Genomic DNA, 22,463 nt, shown 5'->3' on the forward strand with positions numbered 1-22,463 from the left:
TGGAGCAGATTAATCGGTGCGACGAAGACAATTCATCCATGCACAAACCACAAGGTACCACTTCAAAGTTACCTCCCGGGCATGATTTTCTACTATTACCTAAGATATATAATTAGAAAAAGACATAACACAGTTCTGGGTTCATGCCTTGTCTTTGTAAAAATTAATATTTACGTTAGCTAGCGCCCAATCGCCATAACTGGTTGTTAGATTGAGACTACTCATCTGCATCTTTCGCACGTCCCTTTGGCTGTACTCCTCGACAGATAATGGTATGTGGGTTAAATTCAGTCTCGTAACAGCCTATCGCCTGCGCGCAAACTAGGCGAAGGGCAGAGACACTCGGCGTAAAAAAATCAACAGGATGGGCGTACTGACATACACATTTTTGAAATGCTGGTAACATTGGTTGCTCAAAAGACACGCGAAGACCCAACGTTTCGACAGGCAGAGTTCGAATATGTAGCTTGGAGCTATGGTTTTGCGTAAGCACCTGCAGATCGTATGGACCGCAAGCAACTGCTAGAACGTTTCCGGGCACCAATAAGCTAGCCGTACTTTAGCCACGCGGAAAACCTTCAAGCCGGTCTACCTTGTGCAGCCACCGTAAGTGCATCCCCGGCCTAGAATGCCTTCTAGATGCCTCTGCTGCTAACAGTGCGTCATGTCCGACCTCCTAGCCAGTGTTCTAGCCCTCGACTCGATGTAGTCCGTGTTCCTTGCTACAAAATGTATGATTACTGGACCAACAATAAGTGCGAGTAACGAGCGCAAGCTGGTAGTTAGTGATTACAGGCAGAAGCAAACGGTTGTCGGAACGCTGATCTGTCGCGAAACAACGATGGCGCTCGCGGTAGTGTTGTTTCTGGTAGCGACGCTGATCGCCGTTTTACTGTACCAGGTGTTTGGGGAGATGCTGCGATATGCCGGAAAATTTGCTGGTCCGACCGCGTATCCGCTTATAGGCAATGGACACTTGTTTATAAACAAGTCCCCTGCCGGTAAGACACGTGCTGTGAAGCATTAATGTTAATTAGATAAGGGACCATCTTGGTACGATCGAATTGGTCTTTACAGCTTTCTTACACATCGTGGGCGGCCTGCTGAAGCAGTATGGAAGTTGCATTCGAGTGTGGCTCGGTACGCAGCTGGTGATCGTGGTGAACGATCCTAAGGATGTTGAGGTACGTAGAGCGCTAAGGTGATGAGTGGTGAGTGGTGTGCCAAAAGAAATAGTGGCTATCCTTTAATGCTGCTGGTCGACTGTTAGTTGGGCCGTACGTTAACCTTGGCGCCTCCACGGTCAGCGTGTGCTCGAGTGGTGCATGTGCATACAAGGAAAGTGCAGTGGCGTTTGTGGCTAACGAGGTTAGCACGGTGTAGCGTTACGAGAAGGGAAACTAGTTCACTGTGAGGGTTTACGACGTGACAGTTCGACGTTCGACTCGAATTGCTTGCTGTAGGATGTTCGTTTTATTGCGTGTTTGATGCACATCACATTTAACGATGTGCGAAACAGAGTTGAGTATAATTGCTGGTATGCCGGATGGGCTATTGTTTGTATTGTGCTATGTCGCCTTTATACTGCCATTGTACTGTTTGTGGTAATTGGTTTTTTGCAACGAATTGTATCATGACTGTGATTGAAGGTCAATGACACCGTACAGAACGTTAAAAGTTGCATAGAGTCTTTGGTTTCCATTGAATGCTCAAAACATATTCTTGGTGATAGCGCGGTTTTTACTAAAAATTATTTTTTCATTACAATAGTTTACGAAATAGAACATAATAGAGTAAGTGTATAAGCATGATGGGAGTGCGTTTTCATCCCTCGACTTAAAGGTACTGCTGAGCAGCCCAAAGTATATCGACAAATCTACCGAGTACGACTTCATACGACCATGGTTGGGAGAAGGGTTGCTGACGAGCCGCGGCCGGAAGTGGCACTCGCACCGCAAGGTCATTACCCCAACATTCCATTTTAAGATCCTGGAACAGTTTGTCGAGATATTCGACCGCCAGAGCAGCACGTTCGTCAAAATGTTGCAACCTTTCGCCGAATCGAGCAAGTCGTTCGATATTTTCCCACAGGTGACACTGTGCGCGTTGGACGTTATCTGTGGTAAGAGAGCTGACACTTTTCGTGAGGATATTTATAACGGTGTGATGTGCTGGTTTTAGAAACGGCCATGGGAACCAAATTGAACGCACAGGTCAACTCCAACTCTACGTACGTGTTGGCAGTCAAGGAGTAAGTATCCTTGGCGGCTATAAATGATTTGGAATGAATTTAGGAACGAAGCTCTTCTACTTCACAGGATTACGAATCTCATTCAGCTGAGGTTTTACGATTTTCTCATTCGCTACAATTTCTTCTTCCGCCTGTCGTCGAACAGTCGGAAGCAAAAGAAGGTGTTGAAAGTTTTGCACGACTACACTAATAGTGTGATCCAAGACAGAAGACAACAGTTGGCCACCGCGAAAAGCGGCGACGGTTCAGCAGAGTTGAGTGATCACGATTTGGGTATCAAGAAGCGAATGGCCTTTCTTGATATGCTCTTGCAGTCGACGATTGACGGGCAACCTCTGACTGATCTGGAAATCCGCGAAGAAGTGGACACGTTCATGTTTGAGGGGCACGACACAACGACGTCCGCCATTAGCTTTTTACTACAGAGCCTGGCCAAGAATCCCGATGTTCAACAGAAAACATTTGAGGAGGTCCTCAGTATTGTGGGTGGCGATCGAACAACTCCCATTACGATGGCAATGTTGAACGATATGCATTATCTGGATCTTGTGATCAAGGAGACCCTTCGGTTGTATCCTTCGGTGCCTATGATTGGACGAAAAATTGTTCAAACAACCGAAATCAGTAAGATCAGAAACATCGGTTGTAGACCATTACTTAACATACAATAATAATTGATGATGCTTTGGTCCACTTGCAGACGGTAAGATGTTTCCTGCTGGCGCTAACGCGATCATAATGCCCTTCTTTATGGGCCGCAATCCCGAGTTCTATCCCAACCCGGACAAGTTTGATCCGGAGCGGTTTACCGTGGAAACGTCTGCCGAGAAGATGAATCCGTACCAGTATGTTCCGTTTAGTGCGGGACCGCGGAACTGCATTGGTCAGAAGTTTGCCGTTGCCGAGCTCAAAAGTATCACGAGCAAAGTATTGCGCCATTACGAGATCCTGCCGCCGGATGAGCAACGGGATGAGTCGTTCATCGCAGAAATGATCCTGCGGCCAGAGCACGGAACGTATGTGCGATTGAAATCGAGAGTGTATTAAGTTGAATTTTGTTGTAACTGTTACAGTATTTATCGGAGTTTTTTTGCAATAATCTTTCAGTTTTTTCAATAAAAAGGCATTATTGTTTTAAGGGATGACGATGTCTTACTAAGTTGTTCTATAATGTGACCCACAATTCGAGGTTGACAATTGGTGAACAAACACTCGAGTCCTTAGGTAGAGGTCCCTTCACTCCAAATCGCCCTTTTTCCAAAAACGTGCTTAGTTCACTTTTTCTTTTTGGTATGCATTGATTGATCCGAATTGACTTTGAAACGACTGCTCCTTGTTGTTTGCTTTCTTTGATGAAATGTTGGTCTAACCTGGTCTGGTGGATCGAAATGAGTACTGGTTAGATAAAGCCTTACCGCTGTTAGCAACTGAGGTACTGATAACCGCGTTGAGTAACCTGCACTGAACTCGTATGCCGAAATTAGCTTTCTATCGGTGTAGAATCTTTAGTTTCTTGCATTATTTCGCATCAAACTCAGAGGTTGAATGGTACGATAAATAGATCCGCATCATAACAATCGATACGTGATGTAATGAAATTTACATGCCGTTCTGCGTGTTGCACGAACTTTCTTCACGATCTTATGATGCGAGACTGATAAATAGGTGTTCAACGCGGTCGGCGGTAGTAAGTGATCAGAATTCGTAGTGGCAACGTCGTGGTTAAGTAGCTGGTGCGATGGTTTGTTCAGAATGGTGGCTAGTGCTAGTGTTGACCGTTGCAGCTGCCCTGTTTGTGCATCGGACTTTTGGCGAGATGCTCCGCTACTCCGGAAAACTGAAGGGTCCAAAAGCTTATCCGATTATAGGCAATGGGCTGCTGTTTTTAAACAAATCTCCAGCCGGTGAGAGATTTATTGGCGTAAAGTGTCTGGTCTGGTCGAGTTGGAATTTGATCGATCGTTTTCATTGGATTTGTTTTTCAGAGTTTCTACAAATCGTTGGCACACTCTTCGAGCAGTATGGCAAGTGCTACCGTGTCTGGCTTGGCACGACCCTTGGTGTTATGATGTTCGATCCTAAGGATATCGAGGTAATCTAAGCGTCTCGAGCTGGTTTTCAAAGTAAAGACCTACCAATTACTCTAAGCTCTAACGGTTGAACAATGGATGTTGATATGTGCTATTTGCTAATTGCTATTATGTGTGCTCAAAAGGTGGTGTTAAGTAATCCGAAACTGATCACCAAATCAACTGAGTACGACTTCATGCGCCCTTGGTTGGGTGAGGGTTTGTTGACGAGCAGTGGGCGAAAATGGTACACACATCGAAAAGTGATCACTCCGACGTTCCACTTCAGCATCTTGGAAGAGTTTTTGGAGATTTTTGATCGGCAAACCACAACGTTTGTTGAGGTGCTGCGACCGTTTGCCAAGTCGGGTGAATCGTTCGACATTTTCTCACAGGTGGCCCTATGCACTTTGGATATCATTTGTGGTATGATATTTTAACAATGAAATACTCTCAGCGAAAGATGTTAATTTTGTAATATATTTAGTAGAGTCTGCCATGGGAACCACAGTAAATGCGCAGGTGCAATACAACTCGACGTACGTGTTGGCAGTCAAAGAGTAAGCACCCGCAGTATCTAGAAATGGATTGAAATGGATTGAAATTAACGTAGAAATTCTGCTTCTCGCCAGGATTACGAATCTTATTCAGCAGAGATTTTATGATTTTCTCATTCGCCACGAATGCTTCTTCCGCCTGTCGTCGAACCGTCGTAAACAGGTGAAGGTGTTGAAAGTCTTGCATGACTACACCGACAAAGTCATCAGCGAACGAAGGCGACAACTAGCAAACACGTCACACGGAAAGAGTGCAGAAGAGTCGGCGGATCTGGGCATCAAGAAGAAAATGGCATTCCTGGACATGCTCCTGCAGTCGACGATTGACGGGCAACCTCTGACTGATCTGGAAATCCGCGAAGAAGTGGACACGTTCATGTTTGAGGGCCACGACACAACGACGTCCGCCATTAGCTTTCTACTGAAGTGCTTGGCCAAGAATCCTGATGTTCAACAGAAAGTGTACGATGAAATTCTCGATGTTTTTGGCACTGATCGTTCGAAACCGGTCACGATGGGAATGCTACACAAATTGAACTACCTTGACCTGGTGATCAAGGAAACACTTCGGATGTATCCCACAGTGCCGATGATTGGCCGAAAGATGTTGCAAACTACCGTTATCAGTAAGCATACCGTCGCTCAGGGTACCCAATAACCGGACACAAATATTCATTCGAATCTATTATTGTAGATGGAAAAATAATACCCGCCGGCGCCAACGTAATAATATTTCCCTTTTTTCTGGGGCGCAGTGCAGAATACTATCCCACTCCGGAAAAGTTTGATCCGGAGCGGTTCAACATGGAAAAGTCGGCCGAGAAAACAAACCCGTACCAGTACATCCCGTTCAGTGCTGGGCCGCGAAACTGCATTGGTCAGAAGTATGCCATAGTTGAGCTGAAAAGTATTGCTAGTAAAATTCTACAACATTACGAGATCCTGCCTACGAAAGAAGAGCGGGACGAGTCTTTCACGTCGGAGATTGTACTACGGCCAGAGCATGGAACGTATATTCGATTGAAAGCGAGAGTTTATTCGTAAACCAAACCAGTGAGCATGTAAATAATGTGTTTCGCATAGCTACAGCTCATGGCTCATACTCATACAGCTCAAACCGTGTACTCGTTTCTTAACTCAATTTCAGCCAAACATAACGTAATTCACAAATGACCGTGCATAAAATGATTTTTTGTTCAATAAATTTATTAAATACTTTCCAAGTCCGTTTATGGCGGCATGGATATCACAAAAAAAACGGTTGGATACCCGGTTGCTTCTAGTCTCCACCTGTGCTTCGGTCTTCCTCCAAATTATCTCCTTCAGTCTTCCTTGGAGCTACTTCTTAAAATATTCTACAGTTTACGTTATTCCCTGTGTCACAAAAAGGCTTCAAGTGTTTTTGCGGACTTTGTAGCCGTTGGTTCGTTAGGTATGAACGTTGGTTCGTTAGGTATGGGTGATCATTTTTTGGCCCCCAGATAAGAACAGTTCGCTGGGGGTGATTCTCTGTTCAGCTCCCGGACCGTGGGCCAGTCGTTCGAAACGCGCCAACGGGAAAGGTTCACCTTTGATTCCCCACCACAGTGGGTCCGTAGTAACAAAATGCTTCTGGGTACAGCAACATTGGTGTGCCTGGCTGTGGCGATTGCGTTTTATGTGTATCGAAAAAAGTTTGCCGAAATTCTGAAGCACACTGGAAAGCTTGGCGGACCGGTCGCATATCCGCTGATTGGAAATGGGCTCCTTTTTGCTGGCAAAACTCCCGGTGGTAGGTCGATGCGACGTCGCTAATCTTATCGTTTCACAAACTGTCGCTGGGCAAGTTCTGCTGGTTATGGATAAAAAAGGAATTACAGGGCTCCAGCCAAACACACATTTACAATTATGTGTGGTGCAAAGATTTTTACAATTACACAAACAATTACAATTAATATCGACTCCTTTTGTGTTGCCAGAATTTTTGAAGACAATAGGTCATCTTACTCGTCGCTATGGAAAGTGCTTCCGACTATGGCTAGGGACGCAGTTGCTGATCATCATGACGGACCCGAAAGACATAGAGGTAAAGAACGATGCAATGGATGCACGGCGAAACATGAGTCAGTATTTTTTTCATTTTCTTTAGGTGCTGCTTAGTAGCAACAAGTTTATCGAGAAATCCGACGAGTACAACTTCGTGAGACCTTGGCTTGGGGAAGGTCTGTTGACCAGCACCGGGCGAAAATGGCACACACATCGAAAGGTGATCACTCCGACGTTTCATTTCAAGATCCTAGAACAGTTTGTCGAGATTTTCGATCAGCAAAGTAACATTTTCGTTGAGGTGCTGAAACCGCATGCCGAATCGGGCAAATCGTTTGACATGTTCCGACCAGTAACGCTGTGTGCGCTGGATGTTATCTGTGGTGAGTGAGGTTAACTTGGGCGAGCAAAGATTAAGGGCTTCATTTGGACGGGATTTGCGATCCGGTATTTATTTTAATTTATTTTCAAGAAACTGCGATGGGTACGAAGGTCAACGCTCAGCTGAACGCTGAATCGAAGTACGTTCAAGCCGTTAAAGAGTGAGTACCGTTTTACTTTATCCGTGAATTGTGCGGTACTAATCTGTAATAAGAACCTAAACAATGGGTAATAATGGATTGGTAAAATTGTCAATTTTTTCTGCTAGGATCACGCTTCTCGTCCAATATCGACTGTTCAATTTCCTTATTCGATATGATTTTTTTTATCGATTCTCATCGAATCGACGCAAGCAGGAAGCGGCACTGAAAGTGCTGCACGGTTACACGAACAGTGTTATTAAAGGCCGCCGTGAGGAGCTTCATCGGTCGAGTAACGATACTGGGGCTGCCGTTGACGCAAATGAGAATGATCTTGGCATCAAGAAGAAAATGGCATTTCTGGACATGCTCCTGCAGTCGACGATTGACGGGCAACCTCTGACAGATCTGGAAATCCGCGAAGAAGTGGACACGTTCATGTTTGAGGGGCACGACACAACGACGTCCGCCATTAGCTTTCTACTTCAGAGTTTGGCAAAAAATCCCGATGTTCAGCAGAAGGTATATGATGAGGTACGCCATGTTGTGGGTGAAGATCGAACCGTTCCTGTTACGATGGCGATGCTGAACGATATGAACTACTTGGATCTGGTAATTAAGGAGACCCTTCGGTTGTTTCCCTCGGTGCCGATGATTGGACGAAAAATTGGACAGACAACTGAAATCAGTAAGCTATCTGGCAAACAAGCACGGACTTGGGTTGTGCAATTGCGGCATTGTATTGAGCGACTACTTGTAATATGTTGAATTTTTGTAGATGGCAAAACGTTTCCTGCCGGGACCAACGCTATCGTCATGCCATTTTTCCTCGGTCGAAATCCCGAGTTCTACCCAGATCCAGAGAAGTTCGACCCGGAGCGGTTCAACGTGGAAACGTCGGCCGAGAAGACGAACCCGTACCAGTACATTCCGTTTAGCGCGGGACCGCGGAACTGTATAGGTCAGAAATTCGCCATAGCCGAAATCAAAAGTATTACGAGTAAAATTTTGCGTCACTATGAAGTTCTGTCGCCGCTCGAAAAGTATGACGAAAGCTTCACTTCTGAACTAATTTTGCGCCCAGAAAACGGTATTTATGTTCGGTTGAAGTCCAGGGTATATTGAAGAATGCAATGAGGTGGTTGCATGAATTATATTGCGATGTGTTGCAAAGCATTATTATAGTACTAACAAATAAACAATTGAACCCAAAGTTATGTTAGTAGTTGCGACATCCTTCGCCATAGTATTGTATGTATATAAACTATGTCGGCTGTCTGTGAGCGAGCGACGACACTGCCAAAACACGAGGAGATGGTATGTGTTTAGTGGTTACTCCGCAGATAAGACGTAAATTGGTCTTATCTGCACAGCCCCTTGATGCCCCTTGTTGGTTCCTCTCATGAAGTATTCACACAGAAAAGGTTTGTCCCCTGAACCCACTAGGTTCGAAGTACCGTTGGCGAGATGTTTGTGATTTTAGTAACATTGATGAGCCTTGCACTGGCATTTACGTATTACGTTTACAAAGCAAATTTTAGTGAATGCGTTAAATATAGTGGCAAACTTGGTGGGCCTGTCGCATATCCGTTGATTGGAAATGGGCTTTTATTTGCTGGCAAAACTCCCACTGGTAGGTACTGTCGGACGGTCAACGTGGTGATCGTAGCTTTACATTTGTCGAGCGTTTAATTTCGAAGTATAGAGTGTTTCGCTACTTGTGTATGATTTATTTTCATAAAATACACAACCAAAGCAATTTTGCATTCCGTTTCGGATTGTTAGGATTTTTTCAGACATTCGATATGCTGATCCAGCAATACGGCAAGTGCTTTCGGTTGTGGCTGGGAACGAAACTGCTGATCGTTATCACCGACCCGAAGGACGCAGAGGTTCGCAGAAAGAAAATGGACGCACGGAACGAAATCGGTATCAACATGCTTAATTTTTTTTAAAGATATTGTTGAGTAGCACCAAGTACATCGAAAAGTCAGACGAGTACGATCTTGTGAGACCGTGGTTGGGCGATAGTCTGCTGACCAGCAAGGGTCGAAAATGGTTTACACATCGGCGCGTGATCACTCCGACCTTTCACTACAAGATATTGGAACAGTTTGTAAGGATTTTCGACCAGCAAAGCACTACTTTCATTGCGGTGCTCAAACCATACGCTGACTCAGGAAAATCCGTTGACTTGTTCCGACCGATTACGTTGTGCGCATTGGATGTTATTTGTGGTGAGTAAGGTAGACAAATGCTGAGATATGCAAACGATATTAAATCGGGTTCTTGCATTGACGGACTATATTCTTTTTTGTCAGAAAGTGCCATGGGTACAAAGTTGAATGCTCAGTTGAACGCTGAATCGGAGTACGTTAAAGCCGTTAAAGAGTGAGTTTCTCTGCTTTATCATGTTAGTAACATGTTAGAAAAATGCTTAATTGTTTTGTTCCAGCATCACGCTTTTAATTCAGTATCGACTATTTAACTTCCTTATTCGTTACGATTTTTTCTATCGCTTCTCGTCGAATCGCCGTAAGCAACAAGCGGCACTCAAGGTACTCCACGGTTACACCGACAGTGTCATTAAAGGCCGACGTGAGGAACTTCATCGGTTGCACAAAGAAGTGACCGGAGGCGTTATCGAAAATGAATTGGGCATTAAAAATAAAGTAGCGTTCTTAGACATGCTCCTACAGTCGACAATCGATGGACAGCCGTTAAGTGATCTTGAAATCCGCGACGAAGTGGCCACATTTATGTTTGCCGGGCATGACACAATAACATCGGCAACCAGCTTCCTATTGCAGAGTTTAATGAAGCATCCCGATGTTCAGCGGAAGGCTTTCGACGAGATCCGCACTGTTGTGGGCGATGATCGAACTGGTCCAATTACGATGACAATGTTGAACGATATGCACTATCTGGATCTCGTCATCAAGGAGACGCTTCGGATGTTCTCTCCGGTGCCAATGTTTGGGCGAAAGATGTCGGAGAACGCGGAAATCAGTAAGTAGTTTCGTTCAACAAATCTCTGCTAATGGAACTCCTCCTACTGTGAATTGTTTTGTTATTACGTTTTTACAGATGGAAAAATATTCCCGGCTGGTTCGAATGCCATGATCATGTCTTACTTCATGGGGCGTAACCCTGAGTTCTACCCAAATCCGGAGAAGTTTGATCCCGAACGCTTTAATATTGAAACGACGGCGGAAAAGACGAACCCGTACCAGTACCTACCGTTCAGCGCAGGACCTCGGAATTGCATTGGACAGAAGTTCGCTGTGCTGGAAATCAAAAGTATCACCAGCAAATTATTGCGTTACTACGAGCTTTTGCCTCCTCTTGAACAGTACGATGAGAGTTTTACTTTTGAATTAATCACGCGTCCCGCGAAGGGTGTTTTTGTTCTGTTAAAGCCCAGATTGTATTGAAAAATGTAACCCTAAATTCCAGCAAATGAAGCGACATTGAACATCTGAAAACTGTGGTGACATTGAGTCTGAACATAATCGATTCACGTAATTTGGGTATCGGTTGGAAAGCGAAGGTGTATGTGTTTATTTGTGTGCGAACAGTTTATTATAATATTTTGTTTGAGTACAAAGTTTAAGTTACAAGCTGCTGTTCCCACACATCAATTGTGACCTATGTACATCCGTCATAAGATTATATACCCCTTTTTCGTAATCGATAAAAGTGCCCCCTGTGTCGACCGATAACATAATATATAATCAAGAAAACAAAAATTATCAAACGGCCTATTAATACACGTCCGGAACCACTTCTCGGCTTAGTTCAGCCCGAACTTTCTCCGTGTACCTGTTGTAGCTACGTATTAAAGGAAGTGACCATGTTGGTGCCGTTTGTTTTAACATTTGTATTGCTGGTGTTGTTGCGGTACATCGCTCACGATTGGGCGACAAAAAAATCGATCCATATTTCCGGACCCGATCCGGTACCGATACTGGGAAATGTACTGATGTACCTTGGCCAGAATCCTTACGGTAAGCGTTAAATTCATTGAACTTGTCAAGCCTTGACTCTAGGTTTCGACGTGATGTTGCAATTATAGTAAGTAAATGTGCGAAAATTGGTGCAGTGGGACATCAGCGGGCAAGCTTTGCAGTGACCCCGAGCCAATATGCTGAACCACAACAGATCCCTGCGGTGAACGCTTTACCTAATCCTCTTTTATGATTGTGCGCATTTTTACGAAACCAGCTTACGGATGCACTCTGACCGAGGGCAGATACCGTACTGGACCAAGGATCTGCAAGTCATCTCCATACTACAAACTAAACCAAGCGATTGTTTACCGGCGTACTGACCGTCGGTAAGTTCCAATAGAATCTGGAGCATTCAAGATAATTGCTCCGCACAACTGATTATTAACCGTTAGTTGGCGATCAGCATGCGCGAGTTAATCGTCGATGGTGAGAGAAACGCGGCGCCTCTACGCATTGGTAGTAGTGCCGGTTGTAGCCCGTGCGGTTTGGTGATGCGCAAACACAACGCGTAGCCGCTTTTTGCGTGAGTTTCACGACCATACTCTCCAGTAGCTCGTCGTCCCTTTATTGAGTGTGTTGATATTCACGCTTCGCACTGTTCGGCATTATGTCAAAGTAAACAAGAACCGTTGTTGTGAACGTGGAATTGTTGTTTAGTCTGAATCTGGAGAAAAGTTTAATTGTTGTGAATTTTTAAGCTGCCGTTTAAATGGTGCTTCATATAGTGTCGCGAACGACAGCCGACGTGACAGACTGCCAAGCCGTGTTCAGCGCCAGTGCACACAAGGGCGGCTGACACGGCGAATTCGACGGCGGCAACACCGACAAGTAATGGCACCCGGCCCGGGAATAGTGTGTGTGGCGCACCGGCCGATCAGCTGGCGACCTGGACCGGGGTGCACGACCCCGATAATGAGAGACCGAAAAAACGAGGAGTTGGAGTGAAAACGTTACGGAAGAAAGACGGGTTTTTTTTAAACCCCACCACGAATTGCTAGAACGCTCATTCGCTAGAACGCCAAACGCTCAAAGCTGCTGGATGCGAATTGGGAATGCAAATAAAGTGACAAGTTTAAAGAACCGTCTTAGTTTTTTTCAATTCCAAGTTGCTGTACGCAACATTTTTAAAAAAAACCCGTGTTTCGAGTTTAGCTCGACGAAAACCCCCGCGAAGTGCTTCGAGTTTAGCTCGAAAAGTGAAAGATAAGCATTTGTGCGTTCGAGACGCCAGTGCTCTCGAGTTTACCTCGAGTTTCAGTTTAGCACGGAGGACAATAAGTGCTTGTGCGTTCGAGACGCCAGCACCATCGAGTTTACCTCGACGATAGTGTGACGTGTTTAGCACGCCACGAAGAAGTGCTTGTGCGTTCGAGACGCCAGCACCATCGAGTTTAGCTCGAGTGAAACCACAATGAGGAACATTTCGTGGTGCAAACCAGGGCAATGCCCCGTGGATGTTGAGGTGAATCCTCACTGATACCCGCCCTAATAACTACGAGACGGTGTTCAGCCCCAGTAGGAACTTATTAGTGCGGTTAAAACCGAACGTTGAAGTGAAGTGAAGACAAGATGTCCCGCGGAAGTGAACCCACGCGGCTCGAAGCCGCGTCGACATCCGGGGATGCCTGGACGCCTTATCTTGCATCGATTGAAGCCATAGTGCAACGCATGGTAACGCGTGCGCTCGACGATCGACGCTCCAGCGCCAGGACATTGACGTCCAAGCGGGTGAACGACATCGATCGGCGTCTCCAGCGATCCCGCCATGATGAGGTAGAAGGCGCGATGGCCGCCACACCGCGTTCGGTAATGGCAGGATCATCACGGCAAGGGCGCCAAGCCGACTGCTTGGGCGCCCCATCCCAACACGGGATACCACGGCCGCCATCCAACCTCGACGCCATGATTACCGACGCGGCTACCAACGCGCCCAAAATGGACCGCGTCCAATGCGCCAAGGAAGAAGCCACGCCAGCGGGGATGGACCGCGGCTTCGAGCAATGGTTGGAGGAATGGGTGCGTCGGCTTGAGATTGAGGAAGCCGAGAAGCAGCGGCCAGCTCAACGCGCCCCGCTGATGTCCTCCTCCAGCCTCACCTCCCTACCATTCAGGCCAGCCCGTGCCCAACCAACCGGCACCGGCTGCAAACCAAGGGACATGGGGTGCTGGACACATGTACGGGCCACCCAGGCGATCACTGTACCAGCAAGGAGCTCTCTATCCTCCCCGATAAGAGCCAACAGATCGAGGAGCCACATCGCCAAGAGATGTGGCAACTGATAGAGCGTAGTGAACAACGGCAAACAGCCGTGAACATTAACGAGATGAATCATACTGACCGCTCTATTTGTAGGCTTGATAATACGTCCCCCACCACGAGCAGGAGCCGTGAGAACGAGTGCTGGCTGCGCGACCTCGACAACGCTGTGGGGACGCCACCCCAGCATGCCGTACCAGACCATGCAGCAAGCGTCCCGGAAAATGGCCGTCCGTCTGCCCTCCGGTACGCGACAGTACCGCAGCCACCTTATGCAATGCCACCGGCGCTGGCCACGAATGAAGTAAGCGCTATCCAGCGCACGGAGCAACAGCGACAGGCGGCAAAGCAGCAGCTCTCGCACTCGACGCATGCGCCGGATTCCAGCCGCAATGCCGCACGCGCCGCCAGGGATGATACTATCCTCTCCGACGAGATCCGACCGATCGAGGATCGACATCCTCGAGAGACTCAGCAAGCTACAGTCCCGGAAGCCATCCTGCACCGTTCGCCTGCATTCGGGGCGTCGAAACCGTGCCATTCAGCTACCGATACAGCTCCGGCAAGGACGTGGCCACGCTGCCGTCCGACTGCTTCATGATCTGCTCGTCGGACGACACGATCCGCGTGTGGGACGTAGACGGAACGACATCTACCGGCGCAACATCTACAGCAAGGAGCTGTGAAGGTCCGTACATCGACGACGAGATGAGCTTCACCCGCGACACGGACAACCCGTCCACGGGGTGGAGAAGAACTCCAGCTACGACGGGCGCAACGGGGTGTGCATCAAGATTCCCCCGACAGCCGCCACTGGCCACGGGCGACCGAAGCGACGGCAATCGAATCTACCATCTAATCTACAATCTCAGCAACCTTAAGCTGATTACGACAATCGAGGCGCACAACTCGGAGTGCGTGCCTAGAGCGCACGAACGAAAAGATCGAACGACGGCTGCTGGCCAGCCAGCCGCGACCAACTGATCCACATCTCGACTGCGACGCCAACTACCGCATCCTGCAGACGCTGGACCCGACCATTCGAGAGCATCACATCAGTGCGGTTCCTCGGGTCGGCAAGCAGTTCCAGATGGTGTTCTGCGGTGCCGACAAATCCATCATCTTCCACCACTACCAGAACGACGTGTTCCTGCGCGACGACAACGGCTCGGGCAAGAACACGCTCTACCACATGGAGGTAGACAACAACTACAAGCACATCCTGACCGCGTACCAGGATATGAACATACGTGTGTACAACACGCGGAACGCGAAACACACGAAAAGGTTCAAGGGCTCGCACTCGGACGAGGGCAGCCTGATCAAGGTGAGCCTCGACCTGAGCGGCATCTACATCGCCACCTCTTGCACGGACAAGACGCTGAGCGAGTACGACTACTGCTCGAACGAGTGCATGGCGCGAATGTACGGCCACAGTGAGCTGAAGACGGGGCTCAAGTTTACGAACGACTGCAAGTATCTGATATCGGCCAGTGGCGACGGGTGTGTGTTCATCTGGCAGGTGCCACACGATATAATCGTCACGATGCAGGCGCGTCCCGCGCAGCAGACGCTCCGTTCGGGCCACCAGCCGATCCCCCGCATGCTCCGACCCACCAACGCCGTTACGGATGCCATCCTGAACCAACCGCCGCTCCGGGGACCGCCGTCAGGTACCAGGAACGCGTCGGGCGAGTATGGCTCATCACAGAACGACACTCTGTCGTTCCAGCTCGCAGACCCGGCCCCGGCTGCGCCTGGGTATCGCCTTGCCGAAGTCGGCCAGCTGCCACACTGGGCCAAACGCAAGTCGTCCAAAGATCATTCAAAGTCATCCGTCCTCGGCCGCAACATCTTCGGTGTCATCGCCACGAAACCGCGTGGCCGGTGGAGTCAAAGGGGGCGGCTGGAGGAACCGCCTGATCCACGCAACATCGTCGACCGTCCGTTGAACGCGACGCACACCACCAGCAGCGACCAGCAGTCGGGGTCACAGAAGGACCACCCTTCGCCCGCGAACAACACACCGATGTACGGACACAACAGTAGCAGCTCGAAGGACATCCATTGCAGCAACGCTTACCTCAGCGAGGGCAGCTCGATCGACAGTAGCCAGAAGAATCGGAGCGACCCGGGGATGCCGTTACTGCAGAAAAAACTGATGGTCGATGCAAAGGCGCTGCACAGTCCGAACTCGGATTCAAGCACCAAGCACGACGGTGACGTGGAGGACATTTCGGATAACGAACGAACGAACTCCGACCACGGTATGATGTACTACCCATCAGCAAGTCCGTCCACACCGACGGACTTTAACATCAACGACGCGGACACGAACGAGCTCCGCAAATCGATTCGACGACAGAAGCTCGAAAAGCAGGGCCTCGGCATATCGGCCCAGCCGCAGAGTGCGGCACCCGGCATCGAGACTGGGACCGGCGCCGGCAATTCAGACGATGAGGACAAAGACTCGACACCGAGCGGTAACAATGCCGATCGCTCGCTCCGCAGCTCCACACTGCGGCGGCAGCTCCAGGAGCAGCTCGCAGCAAACGTCGTCCGGCTTTCTACAAGCCGTCCTCATTGGTTCGGGCAACCTGTCCGACTGAAAACGATCACAAGCATGCGAAGTACGAGCGCCATCCACAACAATGATCCGAAGACCACGACGAGCAACGATAAACACATCGCGCGGATTGTTGAGGCAACCGGCCGTAAAAGTAGCGGTATTGGACGTCGGCGTAAAAGGTTGGGCAGACCACTGCCAAAGCAGCGCTATGCCGGGGTGGAGAATGTCGCGAACGACAGCCGACGTGACAGACTGCCAAGCCGTGTTCAGCGCCAGTGCACACAAGGGCGGCTGACACGGCGAATTCGACGGCGGCAACACCGACAAGTAATGGCACCCGGCCCGGGAATAGTGTGTGTGGCGCACCGGCCGATCAGCTGGCGACCTGGACCGGGGTGCACGACCCCGATAATGAGAGACCGAAAAAACGAGGAGTTGGAGTGAAAACGTTACGGAAGAAAGACGGGTTTTTTTTAAACCCCACCACGAATTGCTAGAACGCTCATTCGCTAGAACGCCAAACGCTCAAAGCTGCTGGATGCGAATTGGGAATGCAAATAAAGTGACAAGTTTAAAGAACCGTCTTAGTTTTTTTCAATTCAAAGTTGCTGTACGCAACATATAGTGTTTGCCATTTTGGCAGTGATCCTCGCCATCAACTACCTAATGATGCGTGGAAACATAAAGTACGCCCGGCATATGAAGGGACCAATGCCGCTGCCGATCGTGGGGTGTTTGTATCTATACCTTAACATGAAGCAAGAAGGTACGGTTAGCTTAATGTGCATTCAACAGTGCATTAAAAAACCATGCAACCATAAATATAATTAAAGGAGATTCGTACAGGATTCGTGGTTCTTGCAATCACAAGATCTTTACGTTATGTACCGAGAGGCGTCTGCGAAAGATTCTGCGACGTTGACTGCCGAATTCGTCGTTTTAAAAACCGGTTCTGTGGCGAATGCACGGCAGTCGTACAGAGAGCAAATGTGTTTGTTTATCGAGAGATGATAAGATTTTTTTGTGAATAACATGATTTTTCTGTTTATTCAGTCGTTTGCATTTTTTCCAATGCACAGCTCACCAATGTATCGAATACAAAAATTGTTAACCTTATTGTGACCAACGCACGACCAACAAAGATTGTAAAATAAGTAAATCTTCTTAAAAAAAATTATGGGTTTTAAAACTTCGAATCAGCAAAGCTGCTAAAAATAACTAATTCCTTTCGTAATCTTCCTCAGATATAATCGATTTTCTTACCACGCTCAAGACTAAGTACGGAAACCTCTTCCGTGTCTGGGTTGGCCACCGTTTGGCGTTGTTCTCCACCAACGTACAGTACAACGAAACAGTCCTAAGCAGCCAGAAGCTGATTCGGAAGAGTGAACTATACAAGTTCCTCGTACCATGGCTCGGAAATGGGCTGCTGCTCAGCACCGACCAGAAGTGGTTCAACAAGCGCAAAATTCTCACGCCGGCGTTCCACTTCAAGATCCTCGAACAGTTCATCGAGGTGTTCGATAAGCAGAGCCATGTGCTGGTTGATCGGCTCCGTCCGGAAGCAACCGGGAAGCTGGTCAACATCTATCCCTACGTGGCACTGGCTGCGCTCGATATTATCTGCGAAACGGCCATGGGAACGTCAGTGAATGCGCAAACCGATGCTAATTCATCCTACGTGAAGGCGATCACCGACCTAAGTCTTTTGCTTACCGAACGTTTCGTGAAAGTGTGGCAACAAGTTGACTTCTTGTTCAACCTATCGCCGGATAAACGGCGGCAGGACGAGATCATCAAGGTTCTACATGATTTCACCACAGACTGATTTTCGTTCACTTACAACCGACAAAAGGAGAGGTGAATTAGGTGAGTTGGTATTTTCTGTTACTGAAGCGTGGTGTGCTGGAAGAGCCTAATGTCACTTGAATTTGAATTGACGGTTGGCTCTAACACTTGTGCAAACACTAATCAAGAAAACAAAAATTATCAACCGGCCTATTAATACACGTCCGGAACCACTTCTCGACTTAGTTTCAGCCCGACTTTGTAGCTGCTGTACCTCCGTATTAAAGGAAGTGACCATGTTGGTGCCGTTTGTTTTAACATTTGTATTACTATTTTTGTTGCGGTACATCGCTCACGATTGGGCGACAAAAAAATCGATCCATATTTCCGGACCCGACCCGGTACCAATACTGGGAAATGTACTGATGTACCTTGGCCAGAATCCTTACGGTAAGCGTTTAATTCATTTATCTTGTTTAGCCTTGACTCTTGGTTTCGACGTGATGTTGCAATAATAGTCAGTAAATGAGCGAAAATTGGTGCAGTGGGACATAAGCGGGCAAGCTTTGCAGTGACCCCGAGCCAATATGCTGAACCACAACAGATCCCTGCGGTGAACGCTTTACGTAATCCTCTTTTATGATTGTGCGCATTTCTGCGAAAACAGCTTACGGATGCACTGTGACCGAGCAGATACCGTACTGGACCAAGGATCTGCAAGTCATCTCCATACTGCAAACTAAACCAAGCGATTGTGTACATCCTCCTGCGGCGTACGGCAGGAGATTCGTACATGATTCGTGGGTCTTGCAATGACAAGATCTTTACGTGATGTACCGAGAGGCGTCTGCGAAAGATTCTGCGACGTTGACTGCCGAATTCTTGCCGTTTTAAAAACCGGTTCTGTGGCGAATGCACGGCAGTCGTACAGAGAGCAAATGTGTTTGTTTATCGAGAGATGATAAGATTTTTTTGTGAATAACATGATTTTTCTGTTTATTCAGTCGTTTGCATTTTTTCCAATGCACAGCTCACCAATGTATCGAATACAAAAATTGTTAACCTTATTGTGACCAACGCACGACCAACAAAGATTGTAAAATAAGTAAATCTTCTTAAAAAAAATTATGGGTTTTAAAACTTCGAATCAGCAAAGCTGCTAAAAATAACTAATTCCTTTCGTAATCTTCCTCAGATATAATCGATTTTCTTACCACGCTCAAGACTAAGTACGGAAACCTCTTCCGTGTCTGGGTTGGCCACCGTTTGGCGTTGTTCTCCACCAACGTACAGTACAACGAAACAGTCCTAAGCAGCCAGAAGCTGATTCGGAAGAGTGAACTATACAAGTTCCTCGTACCATGGCTCGGAAATGGGCTGCTGCTCAGCACCGACCAGAAGTGGTTCAACAAGCGCAAAATTCTCACGCCGGCGTTCCACTTCAAGATCCTCGAACAGTTCATCGAGGTGTTCGATAAGCAGAGCCATGTGCTGGTTGATCGGCTCCGTCCGGAAGCAACCGGGAAGCTGGTCAACATCTATCCCTACGTGGCACTGGCTGCGCTCGATATTATCTGCGAAACGGCCATGGGAACGTCAGTGAATGCGCAAACCGATGCTAATTCATCCTACGTGAAGGCGATCACCGACCTAAGTCTTTTGCTTACCGAACGTTTCGTGAAAGTGTGGCAACAAGTTGACTTCTTGTTCAACCTATCGCCGGATAAACGGCGGCAGGACGAGATCATCAAGGTTCTACATGATTTCACCACCAAAATCATTCACTCGCGTCGCCAAGAGCTGGCCGTGCGTGGCGTATCGGAAGCGGATGACGATGCTGACATTGGAACGAAACGACGAATGGCGTTCCTAGATGTGTTGCTACAGTCCACGATCGATGGGTGTCCGCTCACGGACCAGGAGATTCAGGAAGAGGTAGACACGTTTATGTTCGGGGGACACGATACGACGACCATTGCGATTTCATTTACTTTGCTACTGCTTGCCCGTCATCCAGAAGTTCAGCAGAAGCTTCACCAAGAGATTGTAGAGATCGTGGGCAATGATTTGAAGGCACCGGTAACGTATCGTAATCTTCAAGACATGAAGTACCTGGAGATGATTATTAAGGAGTCGCTGCGGCTCTATCCTCCGGCGCCGATCATTGCCCGACGTTTCACGGAGGATGTTGATTTAGGTAAGCCTAGACGGGTTGGTAGATGTTTCCCAAGTACAGCGATACTAATATTCGAGCTTTCTACTGGCAGGTGGAACTAAAGTTCCGGAAGGATCCAACTTCAACATCGGTATAATGCACACTCATCGTGATCCTAGCATTTTCCCTGATCCAGAACGGTTCGATCCAGAGCGATTTGCACCGGATCGCTTGTTGGAACAAACCAGTCCTTACGCATACGTTCCTTTTAGTGCAGGACCGAGGAATTGTATTGGTAAGTTTCGATCTAAGCGATATAGTGCAAACAAATATTTATAATCACTATGTTTTATAGGCCAAAAGTTTGCTATGCTGGAGTTGAAGAGCACCCTTTCGAAGGTTATACGCAACTTTAAGTTAACAACGGCTGGCCCGGAACCAAAGTTAACGATGCAACTGACACTCAAACCAAAAGACGGACTATTATTTATCGGATTTGTTCCCCGGGTGTAGCGTTTATTTGATGGCGAATGAATAGAATTGACGCCCTATTTACTGGCTAATTTTAATTTGCATATAATCACAATCCTACAACTAATGTTCGTTCCTTATTGTCCAATAGGGGTTTGAAACAAGGAAAGAACATTATAATTCACTTATAGCTAATGTACAACAATCTACATCTATCAGACTTGGTGGATGTCATTTCTTGACATTTTCACATGATTTTGTTGTTTTAAAAATAAAAAGCCGTGGGGTGAAAGATCGTTTACCACATGAGCCTTTGGGGCTGTTCATAATTTTCCCACCTTATTTCTTTGTGCAAGAAAACGGCAATTGTAACAATGTTGATGGCCACGTTGGCCACCAATTCTAGTAGAAGGGCCCGTCTTGAAATCCCACCTTTGCGCAGTAACCGTAATACGAGGAAAGGTAGCAGGAAGTAGCGCACCTCAAGCAGTTTTTGTAAGGCCAGCGATGCTATTACGGCGGCTACGGAAAGGATGACGAACCCGGACGATTGGTGTTGCGTACTCGTTTTCCAAAGGAGCAAACCTGCGACTACGTATAGTGGAACGGGCAGGAACCGTGCGTACCACCACCGACCAAAGAAACGATTCCAAAGGTAAAAGGTGTAGTGCCGATTGTCGGCCAGAAGGTAGGGATGCACGATGGTATTGAAATGGACGATGGTTCCGACCAGCAGACAGGCGATTAGTGTAAAATGCCACCGTCGGAGTACAGTTGTTAAAATGCTGGATAGTGCGGGAAGCAACAACGATGAGCTGAACATAGCGAAGAACATTGTAAAATAGAAAAGCTAGAAAAGAAATCGAAAAGGTTATGCTTTGGAATATAATGACCATGATGCGCTGGGTGTACCTGAGGAAGATGAATGGCTGCTTCATGGGCAGTTTTATCACCAATCACGATGGAACCGTTCAGCACTAGGAAGGCTAGGAAGGACGCCATCACGGTAATGTAAGCCCAAAATTTATCGACAATATCCGTGATGAGGTTCTTTAGTCGATACGGGGAGAGTAACGTTTGTTGCAAATTGCCTCGCGAAAGCAGCAAGTCGATCGCACGTGAGCCACACACGAATCCAATCCATACGATGTTAGTTTGACGCATAAGAACAGCACAAAAGCCCCAGAAGGCGGCCAGAGTGTGCTTTCGACGTTCGCTAGCCAGCAACAGCAGCAGTACTACTGTTACGGATAACACATCCGTGTAGTAGAGATGAGCGAAAAAGTAGAGTGGCGGAAGAAGTGAAAGCGATGCCGTTTCTAGCAGCAAATCAGTATTAGTTTTCTGATTGATGAAGTTCTTCCGAATTTTGTACATTAGCACAGTATTCACGATGCTGGCGATTAGTGATATGAGCCTCAGACTGTACACTGTGCAAAACTGCAGTTGGTTGAGCACCACGGCCGATGCAAGATATAGGCCGGGAAAGGTAGTGATTTTTGGGTCCCACTAAAAGTAGAAATGCTAAAATTGCGATCTAACCGGTAAGTTGACCTACTCACTATTTGAAATCGGCCTTGGCAATAGTGAATTCCTTGACGTAAATGGAACTCCTCGTCGATCACCAGCTGGGTGGTTTCGTACACCTTATTAAAAACCAGGAATGAAATAAGAGAGTAAGCACAAAACAACGAAAAAGGAATTGCGAATTGCGAAACCATTGTAAATTAAATCGTGCAACATTTGGCTGATGCTTTGTTTATTTTCATTCTGAATTTATTGCCAGCGCG

The 22,463-nt window shown here is 47.4% G+C and overlaps 5 protein-coding genes across 5 annotated transcripts; 4 read left to right on the forward strand and 1 right to left on the reverse strand.

The window, feature by feature from the left end:
- The first annotated feature begins 841 nt into the window (after positions 1 to 841).
- Positions 842 to 3,298, forward strand: LOC128271696 (cytochrome P450 4d1-like). The gene is made up of 6 exons (XM_053009312.1): positions 842 to 1,001; positions 1,078 to 1,184; positions 1,843 to 2,122; positions 2,182 to 2,251; positions 2,319 to 2,875; positions 2,952 to 3,298. The coding sequence occupies exons 1-6, from the start codon at positions 842 to 844 to the stop codon at positions 3,296 to 3,298; spliced, it is 1,521 nt and encodes a 506-aa protein (XP_052865272.1).
- A 691-nt stretch (positions 3,299 to 3,989) lies between these two features.
- LOC128270071 (cytochrome P450 4d1-like) lies at positions 3,990 to 5,921 on the forward strand. The gene is made up of 6 exons (XM_053007477.1): positions 3,990 to 4,155; positions 4,237 to 4,343; positions 4,467 to 4,746; positions 4,811 to 4,880; positions 4,953 to 5,503; positions 5,572 to 5,921. The coding sequence occupies exons 1-6, from the start codon at positions 3,990 to 3,992 to the stop codon at positions 5,919 to 5,921; spliced, it is 1,524 nt and encodes a 507-aa protein (XP_052863437.1).
- A 561-nt stretch (positions 5,922 to 6,482) lies between these two features.
- LOC128271697 (cytochrome P450 4d1-like) lies at positions 6,483 to 8,548 on the forward strand. The gene is made up of 6 exons (XM_053009313.1): positions 6,483 to 6,648; positions 6,836 to 6,942; positions 7,006 to 7,285; positions 7,375 to 7,444; positions 7,552 to 8,111; positions 8,202 to 8,548. Exons 1-6 carry the CDS (start codon positions 6,483 to 6,485, stop codon positions 8,546 to 8,548), a joined length of 1,530 nt encoding a protein of 509 aa, XP_052865273.1.
- Positions 8,549 to 8,886: 338 nt separating this feature from the next.
- LOC128270072 (uncharacterized) lies at positions 8,887 to 20,715 on the forward strand. The gene is made up of 13 exons (XM_053007478.1): positions 8,887 to 9,056; positions 9,209 to 9,315; positions 9,381 to 9,660; positions 9,745 to 9,814; positions 9,879 to 10,432; positions 10,511 to 10,850; positions 13,817 to 14,252; positions 14,715 to 16,431; positions 17,504 to 18,060; positions 18,335 to 18,497; positions 19,243 to 20,244; positions 20,315 to 20,497; positions 20,558 to 20,715. The coding sequence occupies exons 1-13, from the start codon at positions 8,891 to 8,893 to the stop codon at positions 20,713 to 20,715; spliced, it is 5,733 nt and encodes a 1,910-aa protein (XP_052863438.1). The 5' UTR covers positions 8,887 to 8,890.
- Positions 20,716 to 20,719: 4 nt separating this feature from the next.
- Positions 20,720 to 22,394, reverse strand: LOC128271698 (putative Dol-P-Glc:Glc(2)Man(9)GlcNAc(2)-PP-Dol alpha-1,2-glucosyltransferase). Its single transcript, XM_053009314.1, has 3 exons — positions 22,236 to 22,394; positions 21,586 to 22,182; positions 20,720 to 21,523 (listed from the first exon to the last, which is right to left on the reverse strand). Exons 1-3 carry the CDS (start codon positions 22,392 to 22,394, stop codon positions 20,972 to 20,974), a joined length of 1,308 nt encoding a protein of 435 aa, XP_052865274.1. The 3' UTR covers positions 20,720 to 20,971.
- Positions 22,395 to 22,463: the final 69 nt, after the last annotated feature.

The sequence above is a fragment of the Anopheles cruzii genome, chromosome 3, assembly GCF_943734635.1.
Source record: "Anopheles cruzii chromosome 3, idAnoCruzAS_RS32_06, whole genome shotgun sequence".
NCBI lineage: Eukaryota > Metazoa > Arthropoda > Insecta > Diptera > Culicidae > Anopheles > Anopheles cruzii.